Source organism: Bufo bufo, chromosome 7 (assembly GCF_905171765.1).
Source record: "Bufo bufo chromosome 7, aBufBuf1.1, whole genome shotgun sequence".
NCBI lineage: Eukaryota > Metazoa > Chordata > Amphibia > Anura > Bufonidae > Bufo > Bufo bufo.
In genome coordinates this window covers 64188729-64207116 of record NC_053395.1, presented here as the reverse complement: position 1 = coordinate 64207116, position 18388 = coordinate 64188729, and the positions used below count along the sequence as shown (strand labels likewise).

Below are 18388 nucleotides of genomic sequence, written 5' to 3'. Positions count from 1 at the left end.
AGAGAAGGTCCAGATAGTACTCCATCTCCATGCCCAACAGAGGCACAAGGGCTCAGTAGAGGGAGCAGAAGAAGATAAATGTATCAAAGGTGAAACCACCAAAAATGTCCTGTATGTAATGTGTAATCTATAGTATCAGCTGATTGTGTCAGAACCAGCTTTCTTGAAGGGCCGAGGGTGGAGAAATTGTTGGGACAACATGGAGTTTTCCTTTTTCCCAGTGAAAACTTAGAATTGTGCCAAAACCTCAATCTAAGTTTGGCTTTTTGCCTTCTCTTACTTTCCCTGTAGGACTTGTTGAAAATCTCCCAATTAACCAATGATAACTCTGGACAGCAAGGACAAAAACAGATTTGGTTCTTCAGCCGTACAATGTTATTAGTTGTGCGATTTTGAATTGATGGGGTGGATTCCAAAAGGGGAACAATTTATACCAAGCAAAAAAGAGACACCATTATTCCACCTAGTCACATATAAGAAGGATGGTTGTGATACACTATTCATCAACATGTAGGAAGCTAAGATTCTGGTCAGTGCAGAGGCAGGTAGGGACCTCCTACCACTGCATTAGGTTTGCACCGGGTATCGAAGTATTGATACCCAATCCATACTTTTAGACCAGGATTGATTCGATACCGCGATATGCTAATTTTCGATACTAGGTTGCGCTACTGCGCAGCCTAGTATCAGTTAGAGAACATGGCACGCGCCGCTCTCAGCGCGTGCGCCATGTTCTCCTCAGCAGCACAGTGGAGAAGGAGGGAGTCCCTCCCCACTGTGATGTCGCTGCTGCTGCCACTAATAAGAATATTAGTCAGGAGGAGAGGAGGGGCTGTGGCCACTGCGCCACCAATAAATGTAATTAAATCAATAATACAAATGTTGGTGGCGGATGCCGGCCAGATCACATACCTGGCACCCGGCCTTTATGACAGGGCGCTGCGATCCGGTGAACCGCGGCAATTAACCACTCAGGTGCGGCACCTGAGGGGTTAATTGACGGCGATCGCAGTGCCCGGTCATAGAGGACAGGTGCCACCTACATTTGTATTAATGGTTTCATTATATTCATTGGTGGCGTAGTGAGTACCCCCCCCCCCCCCCCCCCCCGGTATTAGATCCTTTCACACGTCCGCAAAATGGGTCCGCATCCGTTCCGCAATTTCGCGGAACAGGTGCGGACCCATTCATTTTCAAAGGGGCCGTAATGTGCTGTCTGCATCCGCATTTGCGGATCCGCGCTTCCGTTCCATTGCGGACAAGAAAAGGCATTTTCTATGAGAGTTCCGGCGATATGCGGTCCACAAAATGTGGAACGCACATTGCCAGTGTCCGTGTTTTGCGTATCCGTTGAACACATACGGACGTGTGAATGGACCCTTATAGTCATTTGTGGCAGTGGCCACAGGGTCCCCTCCCCATTGGTGGTGCAGTGGTAGCTTCTGATCGGGGCCCCAGCAGTGTAATGCCAGGATGCTACTGAAGCCTTGGCTGCCATGGTAAGCTCCCTGCTGCTGTGTGCACAAAGCAAATGGAAGCAGGGAGAGTGTAAAATCCTATTCACCCTAATAGATCTCTATTAGGGTGAATAGGACAAGGGTTCTAGCCCCTAAGGTGGCTAATAGTTATTAAATGAAAAGTAAATAAAAAAATAAATAAAAAAAAACACCAAAATATTAAAGGTTTAAATCACCCCCTTTCCCAATTTTACATATAAAATATATAAGCAATAAAAAAATAAACATATTACATATCGCTACGTCTAAAAAAGTCCAGACTATTAAAATATTAAAAAATATCTCCTATGCGGTGAACACCGTACCAGAAAAAAAATGATAGTCTATGGTGTTGCACTGCGACATGCAACATGCTGTGACTATATAAAAATTGTTGAGACAAAATGTAGTCGTGTAGCCCTAGCATTAAAGGGGCAGGGCGCTGTGGAGGTCACTGTAAAGGGGCAGGGGCCACTATTAAAGGGGCACGCCGCTGTGGAGGTCACTGTAAAGGGGGCAGGGGCAACTGCTGTGGAGGTCACTGTTAAGGCAGCAGGGTACTGTGAGGTCATTGCTAAGGGAGCAGGGTACTGTGGAGGTCACTGCTAAGGGAACGGGTGCTGTGGAGGTCTCTGTTAAGGGGCAGGGAACAGTGGAGGTCACAGATAAGGGGACAGTCCCCTATGAAGGTCAGTGTTAAGGGGCGGGGTGCTGTAGAAGTCACTGTTAAGGGGGCAGGCCCCTGAGGAGGTCACTGTCAAGGGAGTGGGGTGCTGTGAAACTCACTGTTAAAGGGGTGGGCTGCTGTGAAGGTCAAAGTTAAGGGGATGGACTGCTGTGGAGGTCCCATTTTAAGGTGGCGGGCACTGTGGGGGTCCAGTGTTAAAGGGTGGGGGACTGTGGAGTTGACTGTTCAGGGGGCGGGGTGCTGTAGAGGTCACTGTTATGGGGGATACTGTTGATATTTTTTAACGACACGCAAAAACATTAAATTAAATGGATGAAATATACCCATGTGAAGCTGGGTCCTTCTGCTAGTACACTATATAAAAAGACACATATGCATGTTTTTCTCAATATCTCACATGAAATCAAAATAAACCTTTCCTGTTTTTGGTCAATTAGGATTACCATAATTATTATTATTTGCCAAATGCCAGAATAATGAGAGAGAGAGATTGTTTTAAGGCATTTTTATTACCGTATTTATTGCTTTATAGGACGCACTTTTCCCCCCCCAAAAGTGGGGGGGAAATGTCTGTGCGTCTTATAAAATTAATACTAGTAAGCGCTTCCATTATGGAAGCGCTCACTAGTATGTATTAGGAGCAGGGAGCGAAGCGCCGCAAGCGCAGGTAATACTTACCCTCCCTGGTCTGCGCCGCGGCTCCTCTTCATCTGTCGCACTCCCATCTTCCGGGTCTGTGCTGCACTGTCCTGACCCCGTACAGCGCCAGGACGTAGTGCGCGCACTATGACCTGACGCTGCACGCAGTCATGTGACAGTGCAGCACAGGCTGGGAAGATGGGAGCGCGACAGATGAAGAGGAGCCGCGGCGCAGGACAGGTAAGATGATTTTTTTTATTTTAGTCTGATGGGCTGATCTGAGGTCTGATGGGCTAATCTGAGGCCTGATGGGGGTCTGATGGGCTAATCTGAGGTCTGATGGGCTAATCTGAGGTCTGATAAGGCTCTGAGTGGGTTGATATGAGGTCTGATGAAAAATATTTTTTTCTTATTTTCCTACTCTAAAATCTGGGGTGCGTCTTATCATCGGGTGCGTCTTATAAAGCGAAAAATACGGTACTTTCTGCAAAGTCAAAAGTTTACATACATTTCATAAATTTTTGGTACCATTGCCCTTAAACTGTATGACTTGGGTCAAACGTTTTGGATATCCTTCCACAAGCTTCTCACAATAGTTGGTCGGAATTTTGGCCAATTCCTCCTGACAAAACTGGTGTAACTGAGCCATGTTTGTTGGTCGCCTTTATTGCACCTGCTCTTTCAGCTTTGCCCATACATTTTCAATAGGATTGAGATCAGGGCTTTGTGATGGCCACTCCAAAACATTGACTTTGTTATCCTTAGCCACTTTGTAACCATTTTGGCAGTATGCTTCAGGTCCTTGTCCATTTGGAAGACCCATTTCCGCCCAAGCTTTAACTTCCTGGCTGATGTCTTGAGATGTTGCTTCAATATTTCCACATAATCTTCTTTCCTCATGATGCCATCTATTTTGTGAATGCACCAGTCCCTCCTGCAGCAAAACAACCCCACAACATGATGCTGCCACCCCCGTGTTTCACAGTTGGGATGGTGTTCTTAGGCTCCATTCACACGTCTGCAAATGGGTCCGCATTCGTTCCGCAATTTTGTGGAACGGGTGCGGACCCATTCATTTTCTATGGGGACAGAATGGATGCGGACAGCACACTGTGTGCTGTCAGCATCCGCATTTGCGGAGCGCGGCCCCGATCTTCAGGTCCGCAGCTCCGCAAAAGATAGAACATGTCCTATTCTTGTCCGCAGCTTGCGGACAAGAATAGGCATTTCTATACGGGTGCCGGGCGGGTGTGTTGCGGATTCGCAATTTGCGGTTACGCAACACACCACGGACGTGTGAATGGAGCCTTAGGAGTGGAGTGTGAATGGAGCCTTAGGCTTCCAAGCTTCTCCCTTTTTGCTCCAAACGTAACGATGGTCATTATGGCCAAAAAGTTCAATTTTACTTTCGTCAGACCACAGGGCATGTCTCCAAAAATGTAGGTCTTTGTTTGCATTTGCAAACATTTATCTGGCTTTTTTATGTTTCTTTTGGAGTAATGGCTTCTTCCTGGCAGAGTGGCCTTTCAGCCCATGTTGATTTAGTACTCATTTCACTGTGGATATTGACACAATCTTACCAGCTTCCGCCATCATCTTCGCAAGATCTTTTGCTTTTGTTCTTGGGTTGATATGCACATGTCGGACAAAAGCACGTTCATCTCTGGGACACACAACCCGTCTCCTTCCTGAGCGGTATGATGTCTACACAAAAAAGCAGTGTGTTTCAGGTGTGCATTTAAATACATCCACAGGTGTGTCTCTAATTAAGGCTACTTTCACACTGGCGTTTTCGCTTTCCATTTGTCAGATCCGTTCAGGGCTCTCACAAGCGGTCCAAAACAGATCAGTTTCGCCCTAATGCATTCTGAATGGCAAAGGATCCGCTCAGAATGCATCAGTTCCGTCTCCATTCCGCTCTGGAGGCGGACACCAAAACGCTGCTTGCAAAATGCTGCTTGCAAAATCCAGCCCAAAACGCTGCTTGGTGTCCGTCTGACGAAACTGAGCCAAATGGATCCGTCTTGACTCACAATGTAAGTCAATCGGGACGGATCCGTTTTCTATGACACAATCTGGCACAGTAGAAAACTGATCCGTCCTCCTTTGACTTTCAATGGTGTTCAAGACGGATCTGTCTTGGCTATGGTAAAGATAATACAAACTGATCCGTTCTGAACGGATGCAGACGGTTGTATTATCTGAATGGATCCGTCTGTGCAGATCCATGACAGATCCGCACCGAACTCAAGTGTGAAAGTAGCCTTACTCAGATGTAGCCCACAAACCTAACAGAAGCTTCCAAACACATGCCATCAGCATATGGGCAGTCCAGAATTGTTTAAAGGCATAGTAATCTTAGTGTATGTAAACTTTTGACATTGCAGAAAGTAATAAAAATGCCTTAAAACATTCTCTCTCTCTCTCTCTCTCTCTCTCTCTCTCTCTCTCTCTCTCTATTCGGGCATTTGGCAAAAAATAATAATAATAATGGTAATCCTAATTGACCAAAAACAGGAAAGGTTTATTCTGATTTCATGTCAGATATTGAGAAAAACATGCATATGTGTCTTTTTTTTATAGTGTATGTAAACTTCTGGTTTCAACTGTTTGTGTGTGTGTGTGTGTATGTGTGTGTGTGAGTGTGTGTGTGTGTGTATATATATATTTAGGTATATGTGCCACATTTGCCCTATTCTGCCCAACGAATAGGTTATAATTTCAAGAGATCTCAATATACTGGGAGGTGTCACAGATTTATAGTCCTGCATATGACCAGAGTGCATGGGCGCATGTGGAGGACTAGATTGGCAGACTTTAGTCGGTTCATTGATTATAAGGACGGGCACAGTATTTAATTAGGTACATACTGAAAATGTGTTTTGAAGCAATAGGTTTTGTTTATAAGGGTTTCTATGGGATTACAAAATAGGATGGGCAGATTGGGTCTCCAGAAGAAAGAAAATGGACTTGATAGTGCCCTTCTTCAGGTAAAGCCACACGTGATGTAAATGCTGCACTTTCTCTGCAGCAGAATTTCACACAAATACACTGCAACATTTACAGTACAAGCAAAGTGAATAAGATTTCAGAAATCTCATCCACACCAAAGCGTAAACTGACATGCATTGTGGGTTTTCAATCCTCAGCATGTCAACTTATGCTGCAGGTTTTACCCTTTCAACCATTGCAATGCAAGCGAAGACCCACTGCGATGCTGCTGCAAAATCCAGCCCATTTCGGATGTCTTTCGTAGAAATGGGTTTTAACCAGATACGCCACAGAAAATCCACATCAGACTCGCTATGTGTGGCCATGCAGTTAGGCAGCTTCTCTATAGCTTCTTTTTTTCTGTTCTCTAGGTAGCTTCTCACCCATTCTCTCCACCTTCTAAGGACTTGTTTGTGGTAATGCTCATTCACTTTAACATCGAAGAAAGAAATCAACATGGCTTTAAATTTGGACTAGTCTTGACATGCTTTCTTTAGCCTTGGAGAATTTATGGTTTTCAAATGGATTGGCTGAAGTTTGATCTCAGGATCTTAGTGAGAGGTCAATCTGTCATCACAAGTCATTAAAAAATAAAATAAAAATCAGATATGCTTCGATTTGCTCCAAAGCATCTGCACAAATCTTTCTGTCAGGAGTGGGGAGTTTTGGAATGGCCTTAGCGCCACAAACTTTTGTCAGTTTCTTTATGAATAGTCACCATTTCTTCATCATTTAGATTCTAGATTGGTCGGCAATTGGAGCAGTTTCCTCAATTTTTAGAGCACTTCCATCAGTTTTTGCTGTGAATGGGTGTACTAGCTGTTCATCATCTTTCACTTCCTCTCAATCTTCCTTAAAGCGAACCTTTCACCTCATTTTCACCTTATAAACTAGCAACAGTACCTTATAGATTATCTTGAGTGTGTTGTTATCCATGTTAGTGCCGCTTTCCTGGGCTCTTTATACTTTAAAAAATCGTCTTATAAACTTCACATTCGGTGCTCCAACAGTCATGCAACCAGTCAAGGGGGTAGCCCTTCCATCTCCTCTGGCCGTACCGCCCCTGCCCTAACCCCTCCTCTATGCTCCTAACTGACAGCCGGCTCAGTCGCCGGGACGGCGCTTCCGAAACCTGCGCATACGACATCCTCCTGATTCGCCGCGCGATCCCGTCTTTCTTGCTGACAAAAGCGCGATCATGTAAGAGAATCGCGCATGCGCCTTACGCGATGCCTGCCTGTCTGCTCTCCCTCCCGTGCGCGTGCACGAGAGGGAGAGCAGACAGGAGAGCAGACAGGCCGGCATCGCGTAAGGCGCATGCGCGATTCTCTTACATGATCGCGCTTTTGTCAGCAAGAAAGACGGGATCGCGCGGCGAATCAGGAGGACGGCGCATGCGCAGGTTTCGGAAGCGCCGTCCCGGTGACTGAGCCGGCTGTCAGTTAGGAGCATAGAGGAGGGGTTAGGGCAGGGGCGGTACGGCCAGAGGAGATGGAAGGGCTACCCCCTTGACTGGTTGCATGACTGTTGGAGCACCGAATGTGAAGTTTATAAGACGATTTTTTAAAGTATAAAGAGCCCAGGAAAGCGGCACTAACATGGATAACAACACACTCAAGATAATCTATAAGGTACTGTTGCTAGTTTATAAAGTGAAAATGAGGTGAAAGGTTCGCTTTAAATCTTTTGTGCCACTCAAACACATCCATATGTGACATGCAAGTTTGTCTGAAAATTTATTCAGTTTCACAAAAGATTTTATTAATCTGTTGCTCAATTTTTGAGCGAGACACTTTGACTTCCAATGATGCATAGGATGTGAAAACGACTTTTTCGGACTATAGGACATACCTGACCATAAGACGCACCTAGAAATTAGAGAAGGAAAAAAAAAATTATTTATCAGACCCCCCAATCTTCATCAGACTTCAAATCAGACCCCTGTTCCTCATCAGACCTCAGGTCAGACCTCCAAATCAGACACCCATTTCTCATCAGACCTCAAATCAGACCCCAATTATACATCAGACCTCAGATCACACCCCCAGACCAGAACCCCATTCCTCATCAGACTCCAATCCTCATCAGACCTCAGAGCAGACCTAAAATAAATGAATTTACCGGACCAGAGAAGACCAGGGAGCAGTTAGTACAGCCACCATAGGAAGTGCTATATGCACCACTCCCCGCTCCATTTGTGTACAAATAATGGAAGTGCTCATTAGTATTCTCTTCAGAGGATGCACTGCCATTTTTTCCCTCAACTTTGGGCGGGGAGTGCAACTGGTTGGTACCGTTTGGGATAGTCTAAGGTTAAAGTTGGCATGCTATATTTCAACTCAAGTGCTATTGTCTTTTTCCTAGATGGACTGTCTCATTTTTTTTTAATTGCCACACCTCGTATATATGCCAAAAAAGGCACCAAAGAAACAGGGTCACTGACGCAAGTTGGGCATAGCCAGTTTCCACAGTTCACTTTTTAAGTTAAATTATGAAAATGTCCTGCTTATGCTTGTCTTCCACTTTTGTTCATGCAGTTTTTCAAGGATCGGGAGACTTATCATTTCCAATAATTGCCCTGTGTAAAAGTGCCACCAATCACCAGATATGCACCAAATAAACTTATTGTTTGCTGGCAGCACATTTCTCTGTGTAAACAATGAATATGTGTGGGGATAACCAATCGTAGTAGTAATCATTCATCCTTATACAGGGGGATTATGATTGCTGCATATGAATGAGTGGGCAATGATTGGAAACAAAAGGTTCATTCCCCAACATTACACATCAACATCTACATGGGTGAAGAAGTTATAAGACCAGTGATAAAGTATTGCGTGTGATAAGATAATACTAAATTTATACCTTGTGGTAGTACTTCTGAGAAAACCTAAAATCTCATTGTACATTTCCTGAAAACCTGCGGTTCCGGTCTTTGGCACATGAATAGAATGCGCCAGCCTCGTCTCGGGTTAGAGACGAAGCAAATACGTAGTTGTTTTCTCTTCGGTTTTGCTTGTTGCTGTGTCATCTGTACCCAGTCATCATTGTGAAACATAACCACTCTGTATAGTTTGTAAGGTGCGAGCTGCTCACCTAAGCTTGAATCTTAGTAGTTTTCTCTGATATATTTGTTTCTTCCTGTTGGGTGAGAAAGGTTCCCATCTGTTTCCTGTACAATAGTGATGTGGTTTGGTTCTACCTGCCCAGAGTTTGCCGATCTTATAACCTACTTTCTCTTTCCCGTAAGATGTAGACTTTACTGGTACCGCTTTGAGTTACTAGCAGTATTCAAACCAAAACTGTGAAAAGGATACAAAAGGACATTTAAATAGCTAATTATAGTGAGAACTCAGAATTCAGATTTCCATCAGTGAAGTGAAAATTGGCCTTTAGAAAAAAAAAGGCTTAAAAATGCAGTGCTTGCTATTTCAAATGAGTTAGATTTTTCTTTAGTTAAAGAGGACCTGTCGCCGCCCCTGACACGCCTGTTTTAATAGTTGCATGCATTCCCCATGTAATAACAATTCTGGAACATCTGTTCTTATGTCTGTATGTTGTCCCATTCCTCTATAATTTCTACTAGAAGTTATGAATGAATTGCTAGCAGTCTGCAGTAAGGGTACAGAGAGGTGGTAACCTGTTGGGGGTGTGTACCTCCACAGTCTGAAAATAGCAGCACTGATTGGATAGAGTGGTTACCTCCCCTCTGTACCCTTATTGTAGACTGCTAGGAATTCATTTATAACTTCTAGTAGAAATAATAAAGGAATGGCACAACATACAGACATAAGAATAGATTCGCCTGAATTGTTATTACACGGGGAATGCGTGAAGCTATAAATACAGGCATGTCAGGAGACGTGACCGGTCCTTTTTCGATTTCTCTTTTTAGAGGATTTTATCAGAAATTAAAGGGGTTGTTCGAGTTTTATATTTTTAATCTCGTGCCTCTTGATCTGTATTGCCTTATGATGATTAAAGAAGCACTCCCAGAAAAAAATGTTATTCTCTGACCTGTTAGAAAGGTATGTGATGTAATCTGTAGCTAAAGGTAATCATCTTACCGGTAACTGTATTTTTGAGTTATAACCTCCCATCTGATCCTCAGCTGTGTCATGTCACCAGCACTCTTCCTGTCCTGTGTCAGTTGAATAGGCAGTCAGTTACTTCTCTATTCATTCCTATGAGACTGTCATTGAGGCTCTTATTGGAATACTAAAATAGAAAGGAATTGTGATGGCACACTCGCATTTGGATTAAATAAAGGGATATTTATTGTTATATAAAGTAAAATGTTTGATGGTATTTATTTAAATTATATAAATGATGGTATAAAAAATATAAAAATAAAAATGTATATATATAATATACGTTAGGGTAGAGTATAGAGTCTATTGGACAGAGGTATATATTTAAATGGGTATTGTTGGAGTAGGGTTCCCTAAAATTACAAATAAAAATAAAAAGAAGTGTCCAAAAATATTGTTTTCCAATATTTTTGGACACTTCTTTTTATTTTTAATTGTAATTTTAGGGAACCCTACTCCAACAATACCCATTGAAATATATACCTCTGTCCAATAGACTCTATACTCTACCCTAACGTATATTATATATATACATTTTTATTTTTATATTTTTTATACCATCATTTATATAATTTAAATAAATACCATCAAACATTTTACTTTATATAACAATAAATATCCCTTTATTTAATCCAAATGCGAGTGTGCCATCACAATTCCTTTCTATTTTAATATATCCTTGCGGTCTTAGGTGTACCGGTGATTGAGCACCTCTATCCATACTGACCGTCTGGTGAGCCACAGAAACCCTCTTATTGGAATACATAGAGAATCTGACTTCCTGTCCACACACAAGATGCTGTGTTAGGCTACTTTCACACTAGCGTTTTGGCTTTCCGTTTGTGAGATCCGTTCAGGGCTCTCACAAGCGGTCCAAAACGGATCAGTTTCACCCTAATGCATTCTGAATGGAAAAGGATCCGCTCATAATGCATCAGTTTGCTTCCGTTCTGTCTCCACTCCCCTCTGGAGGCGGACACCAAAACGCTGCCTGCAGCGTTTTGCCTTCCGCCTGACGAAACTGAGCCAAACGGATCCGTCCTGGCACACAATGTAAGTCAATGGGGACGCACCCGTTTTCTCTGACACAATCTGGCACAATAGAAAACGTATCCGTCTCCAATTGACTTTCAATGGAGTTTATGATGGCTCTGTCTTGGCTATGTTACAGATAATACAGACGGATCCTTTCATGACAGATACATTTGGTTGTATTATTGTAATGGATCCGTTTTTGCATTGGGCACGTGATCCTAGCCTGGTTTCAACCCACAACGTATGCGGGTTGCATCTCGGCAGTCAGGCAGCCTTAGGTGATGACCGCTTACTGCAACTGAGGCTGCCTGACTGCGCAGTCACAAACTGCGTATATTGTGGGGTGAAACCAGGCTAGAGTCACATACCCAATGTATGGCACCTGATCCTGGAAGTGCCCACAACCTAATTAGACCAGGGAGTGTAGCGCTCGTTCATTAAGGTTAATGTTAATCCTCAAAAGGCAATAATACACATCACAAGGGGAAAGATGAAATTAAAGGGGTTGTCCCATTAAAAATATTCTACAGTTTTCAAACCAGCACCTGGATCTGAATTCTTTTGTAATTGCATTTAATTAAAAATGTAGCATAGCCACTGAGTTATTCAATAAAATGTATCTGTATAGCGCCACCTGCTGTTTGTTTATTTTCTTATTTCTTTGTCCTGCTCACTAAGAAAGCTGCACATGCTCAATTTCGTCCTTCAACTGCCTCCTGAGCTGTGATAGGGAGAGCATGGACACGCCCCCTGAGCTGCAGCAGAGAAAACACTCCCCTTGAGCTGTGATAGGGAGAGCATGGACACGCCCCCTGAGCTGTGATAGGGAGAGCATGGACACGCCTCCTGAGCTGAGATAGGGAGAGCATGGACACGCCTCCTGAGCTGAGATAGGGAGAGCATGGACACGCCTCCTGAGCTGAGATAGGGAGAGCATGGACATGCCTCCTGAGCTGCAGCAGAGAAAAGACACTCCCCTTGAGCTTTCAGCTTGATATAAATAATGTCATCTGGTCAAAAACGGAAAACTGCATATCACCATATTGGTGCCACCTCAATGAGTATTCCTTTTTGTTGTTTCGACTTAATCCAACCTCCCCGTTGAGTTATATCCTTGATATTTTGCGCATGCTGTATGCAAATATATTGTGGTTTGCCATGGGGGAGGCAACCACAGCCTCTCTCATGGGATGGAGTCTTCTTCCTCACTCCAACCCTGCCCAGTCATGACTTGATCGCACCAGGAGCAGCCTGACACATCCTGATCTCACAGGATCACGGTGTAAGAAGCGTTGATTTCGATCATTGCAGACTGGAGGGTCAGAAAAGCTAAGAGAGCAGAGAACACGACCCATGGAGGACCAGAGCTCCTCCAGCATGGTCTCGCAAGATAGGAAAGATCTTGTGAGATCTGGTTGCATTAGACCACTTTGATGCTGTCCAGCTATGACTGGACAGAGTCCGAGATGAGAAAAAGACTCCAGCCCACAAAAGAGCCTGTGGTTGCTGCCCCCATGTCAGTGTGCAAATAAGAGACGCAAAATATCAGGAGACATAACAAAGAGATCAACTACAAAGAAAAAGTGGAATGCAAAGGCAGATGACGCCAATGTGACATGGTGCAGTAGATCGCTGGTTACACAGCACAATCTCCTGCCTAGAAACGATGATTTAAAGGGGTTCTCTGGGGATTAAGAAAATTATTAAGAAAAGTTTTTTTCTCCCAGGCTGTGAGCTGTGCGCTGCTATTGGCCAGCGCTACAGCCTAGGAGAAGGAGACGCCCAGCAGAACAAGGGCAGACTCCGCCTACTATAACCAAGTCCCCGAACATACCGGAGGACATAACGGGAGAATGGAGCGGCGCCCAGGGATAATAGTAAGTGCAGTAAGATCCCTGGGCGCCGCTGTATATGTCATGATATAGTTCACAATGTCAGGATCGGTGAAAGGTCCTCTTTAAATATTACTTTATTATAAATATATTCTCAAATACCTTTCATTATTTATAATGGCTCGTTTTGTCTGGGGAGCAATCATCATCATGGGAAACAAAATGGCCGCTGTCCAATTAGTTCAGACAAAACCTGTCCTGATCACACATGAGGACAAGTTACTTTACAACACTGAGGTAAAGAGCTGCCTCATCCTCCTCTCTGCTCTACTTGTAAGGGATTAGGATCCTGAATACAGAGGATAAGAACTTTAGCTGAATTTCTGGTGAATTTAGTTCATGAGGAGACATGAAGTACAGAGAGGACAGACAGGACAGGCTGTGGTAATGGAGACTGCATACAAGTGCTGCTGCTCATTAGCCACACCTCATCATCCTCTCATGTCTCCTCATCATCTCCATTCCCACAGAGATTCACCTGTATTCAAGATCATGATTCCTGACGAGCAGAAGAGGATGAGGCAGCACTATGGCTCATTGTGGTGAAGTAACTTGTCCACCTGTGTGATTAGGACAGTTTTTTTTTATGTACTAATAGGACGGCGGCCATTTTATTGCTCCTAATGATTGCTCCCTAGACAAAACAAGCCATTCTAAGTAATGAAAGATATTTGTGAATATATTTAAGTTTTTTCATTTTTTTTTTAATTCCTAGATAACCCCTTTAACGATTTTATATATATATATATTACACACATACTGAAAAAAAAGGTCACCACCTGGATTTAACTAAGCAAATAGGTTAGAGCCTTCTATTGGATAATTACTGCTTGGGTGATTATGTTTCAGCTGGCAACAAGTTATTTAACCCTTACTGACGCAGTGAGTAGCTTCTCATTGGTTAAAGGAGTTGTCTGGATTCAGAGTTGAACTCAGACGTATCCCCATCTTCACCCAGGCAGCCCCTCATCCATGGAGAGCCTGGTACGTCATTGGATCTCATGTCAAAGTTAGGCGGAGGCTTCCGCCTAGCAGCGAGTCTAGTGACGTCACCGGCACTAATGGGTAGGCTTTTCTATGGTTTTTTATTTATTTGTTGTACAAATGTAGTACAAATTGTCAATAATAACAATGCAGAACTTGATATGCAATGAAGGTTATCTACTTTTGATAAATAAATAAATCAATAAAAAAACTGTAAAAAAGAAAAGTAAGAGCAGGGATTTCAAGTTTGACTGAATCATTTCCCATAGAACTACATCAATCTGCTCGGCTCCTGCGGCTCTGGAACATGCTGCCTGTAGACACCACATTTGATATGAACATTATAAAACCTAATTTTAGATTTCAGAGATGTGTGGAACCTTTTCTTGACTGTAATATGTCCACTGTTTCCCTCTCGCCCCAATTTTTGTTATTCTCCCCATCTGACTAACATGGCTTACCGATATCTATCGTTAAAATGGTTTTATGTGTACTATGGAAAGAATGACAGGGTCTTCTACTGAGAAGAAACTGACTACTGTCGCTGAAATCGCACCTAGAGAAAAGTCATACGTGTATTCTCCGTGGTCAGAGAACTTGATATCTAACACCTGTGACACCTTGGGCCCCCACATTGCCTGAAATATGCCCGTGTGACATTCTTTTTTGAACTTGCGGGTATGATGAGATCTCACCATATCTCCTTATGTCTTGTATAGGTGTATTCACACCTGCCAGTAGTCTGGCCCTTTTGCAGTTTTTGGTAATGTGGTCTTCACTGGTGACCACACAGTACTTTTGCTGGTGTGTTTGAATACACCAAAACACCAAATGGAGTACAGCAAATGGAAATGCCATGTCCAAAATGGACGACGTCCACAAGTTCCTTCACTGAGCTTGCATTGTGATTGGGTTCATCTTTCATGAGACGGAGATGAGCAGATGCGATGAACAATTTCCTGAGGTCTGGCCGACAGGTTATGAGCATCTTGTAGGTACCTCTATTTCTAAAAGATAACTGAATCATGGAAATCTAAATTGAGGGACCAATGGATCCTAGTTCAAAATTTGGACATTGAATTTACTTTTCAGTTACCTTATTAATAACTCTTTTATGACTCCTTCATATGTTTGCTTCAGGTTACTTTCACACAACTACATCAGTTTTGCGGTCCGCATATCGAGGATTCGCAAAATACGGATGTGGTTTCGCGTGCATCCTGCACTTTTTGCGAGCCCCATTGCAAAAATACCAAGAATACTAATGTTCTATAATTTGCGACACGGCCGCACGGGTGTGGACAGCAGACGATGACAGCCATGTGCTGTCTGTATTTTTTGCAACCCCATAGAAATGAATAGGCCCTCGTGTGATCCACAAAAAATGCGGATCGGGTACTGACCAAAAATATGGTCAATGTAGCCTTAGGCAGATCTCTCAGCTTAAGGCCTCTTGCACACAGACGTATTTTCTTTCTGTGTCCGTTCCGTCTTTTTTGCTGACCGTATACGGAACCATTAATTTCAATGGGTCCGCAAAAAAAAAAAGCAGAAGGTACTCCGTGTGTATTCCGTTTCCATATATCCGTTCCGCTAATTGATAAAACTTGTCCTATTCTTGTCCGAATTACTGTTCTATTAGGAGCCAGCTGTTCCGTTCCACAAAATACGGAATGCACACAGATGTCATCCATATTTTTTGCGGACCACAAAATATATACGGTTGTGTGCAAGAGACCTAATATAAAGACAGCATATTACACCCATACTACTAGTAATTAAAATGTCACAAAAATCAACATTTGTTTTCTACTCTAGGGTGAATCCAGCATTAGATGTTTTATAAAGCCTCAGGAGAGTCTAGAGAAGTCCCTTGAGATTAATCGGCAAAGAGGGAAAAAGAAATTGCAAAAGAGACCAAACTACAAAAATGTTGGTGAAGAAGAGGAGGAGGACAAACACCCTGATGATGAAGACCCTTCAAAATCTGCAGACATTGGCGCAAAAGGAGCAAAAGCTATTGGTGAGACTGAAGGTGAGAAGAACAGATTGTGCAGACTTCCAGTATGATGGATGGAGGTCCAGCATGTGATTACTTTTTAGCTTTCTGATAAATTAACGTAAATTTTTGTTTTTATACTTTTGCTGAAACTATCATATCATGAAGATCATAGATTAACATAAAACCCCAGATTAGACATTGGATGCAGGAGTTAAATGCATGAGAGGAGCTTGCGTCTATTATTCAACATATATACATACTCCCAGATCTACATATCCATATTTATACCCACCAGTGTAAACAGTAGGGATCGACTGTGAACTCTCAGGCCGATAGCCGATAATTTATACCGATATTCTGTGCATTTTCATCTTTGAAAATAAAAAAAATTCCTACACAAATCTGCCAAAAATGAACGTTTATTGTTAGCGTTTCGCTTTTTTTTGTAAATCTTTCTTTTTCATTTATACTTAATATTTTGTGAGTTTGTGTTTTTTTTAAATTATTTTTTTTTTTTTACTAACTATTAGCGCCCTTAGGGGCTAGAACCCTTGTCCTATTCACCCTAATGGAGCTCTATTAGTGTGAATAGGACTTCACACTCTCCTATGGCAGCCAGGGCTTCAGTAGTGTCCTGGCTGTCATGGTAACCGATCGGAGCCCCAGGCTTACACTGCTGGGGCTCCGATCAGAAGCTGCCACTGCACCACCAATGAGGAGGGGAGAGGGGACCCTGTGGCCACTGCCACCAATGACTAATACTGGGGGGCTTGGGTGGAGGGGCCACCAATGTTTTTAATACTGGGGTTTGGGGGGGGGGGGGCGCACTGCGCCACCAATCTTTTTAATACTAGGGGTTGGAGGGGGGGTGCACGGTTACCTCGCCCCCCTCATTAACACCAATGAAGGTACCTCGCCCATTAATTCAAATAAAGGCAGCGGGTGGTGACTGCAGAATCATATACCCGCCCCCGACCTCTATGAGATTTAGCTGCGATCCACGGCAGTTAACCCCTCTGGAGCAGCAGGGGTTAACTGCCGCGGATCGTAGCTACTTGTCATAGCGGTCCGGTGCGGCTATATGATTCTGCAGCCAGCTCCCGCCTCCTGTTGAATTTGAATGAATGAGTGAATTAACTTCATTGGTTGCGCAGTGGCCACAGCCCCCCCCTCCTCTCTCCTCTCATTGGTGGCAGCGGCACAGGGGGAGGGAGACACTGCTTCCTTCTCCCCTGTGCTGCTGACAGCAGCGTGATCCATGTTTCGCGATTCGTTATCAGCATATCTGCAAGGCTAGATGCCGATACCAATAACTTTGAAAATCCTGAATATCGGCCGATAATATCGGTAAAACCGATAATCGGTCGATCCCTGGTAAACAGCATGCACACACACAGTGACGCCCACATGTGTATACCGTATTTTTCGGACTGTAAGATGCACCAAAATATAAGATGCACCTAGGATTTAGAAGAGGAAAATAAGATTTTTTTTAATTTTTTTTTTAAGACCTTTGATGAGACCCCCATTCTTCATCAGACCTCAGATAAGACCCCCAACCTTCCTCAGATCAGACCTTCCCAGCCTCCATCAGCTTCAGATCAGACCTCAGATCAGACACTCTACAGACTTTTTGCTCCCTGGTCTTCTTCCGGCCCGCGCTGCACAGCATCAGGTTATAGTGCGCGCCTATGTTCACTACATATGCAGTCAGGACACAGTACATAGCGGAGCCCGGAAGAAGACCAGAGGGGTTGAGTACAGCCAGTGCAGCGCTTCCCTCACCACTCCTGCATGCTAATGCTGCTGCATCCCGACTATAAGATGCACAAGTGTGCCAAACAATACGGCATATTAGAAAATCTTGCTAAATGAAAATAAGGTTCTACCCTATTTGTGATTCCTACAGTATTCTAAGTAGCTGTGTATGTATTTTCCAAATTTAATTTTTAATGCAGTATTACCATGTGTATGGTATGTTTAGTAGGTTTATAGGATATTGCATTACTCTATAGCCACGCTGCCATTCTATTTATGTCTTCACATGTCGAAACACTTCTGTACCAGAGCTGCCGTAACCTGTTTAATGGTGGTTCCCACCTCACATACCTTCGGGCAGCTTAGTGTACAGCGGCTAATGGTTTATCTTTCATATTGAAACTTTTTTTTAAATATCTTAAAGAAACACTCCGGGATTTTTTTCTTTGTCTATGTAGTGCAGTATAGGCATTATTAAAGAATAATATAGAGGCTCTTGTGTATGGATTCAGGAAGACCATTGTGAAGCTACATCCCATAGAACTACACTGGAGAGTCAGCACACACAGATGGCATAGACAGGCACGGTATGTGAGTGGTCATTAACTTACCTGGTGATGCTCCCATTGCAGTTCCAGGCAATCTATGGTGGTGCTGGTGGCATCGTTCCTTTGCGAGCTGCTTAGCCTTTCATGGGGCAGAGGGGTTGGACTAATCGGGTGCACGGAATTCGGACCCATTCATTTCATTTCTGTGTACATGAGCGTTGGTTTTCACGCGTCACTTGTGCGTTGCGTGAAAATCGCAGCACG

At 43.5% G+C, this 18388-nt stretch overlaps 1 protein-coding gene across 1 annotated transcript in view; it reads left to right on the top strand.

Moving 5' to 3' along the window:
* Positions 1 to 18388, top strand: part of CLEC16A (C-type lectin domain containing 16A) — a 393790-nt gene that overhangs the window by 72033 nt on the left and 303369 nt on the right. The window contains exon 11 of the mRNA XM_040441186.1: positions 15635 to 15851. Coding sequence (XP_040297120.1) covers positions 15635 to 15851 — 217 coding nt within the window. The remainder of the gene's footprint in view (positions 1 to 15634; positions 15852 to 18388) is intronic.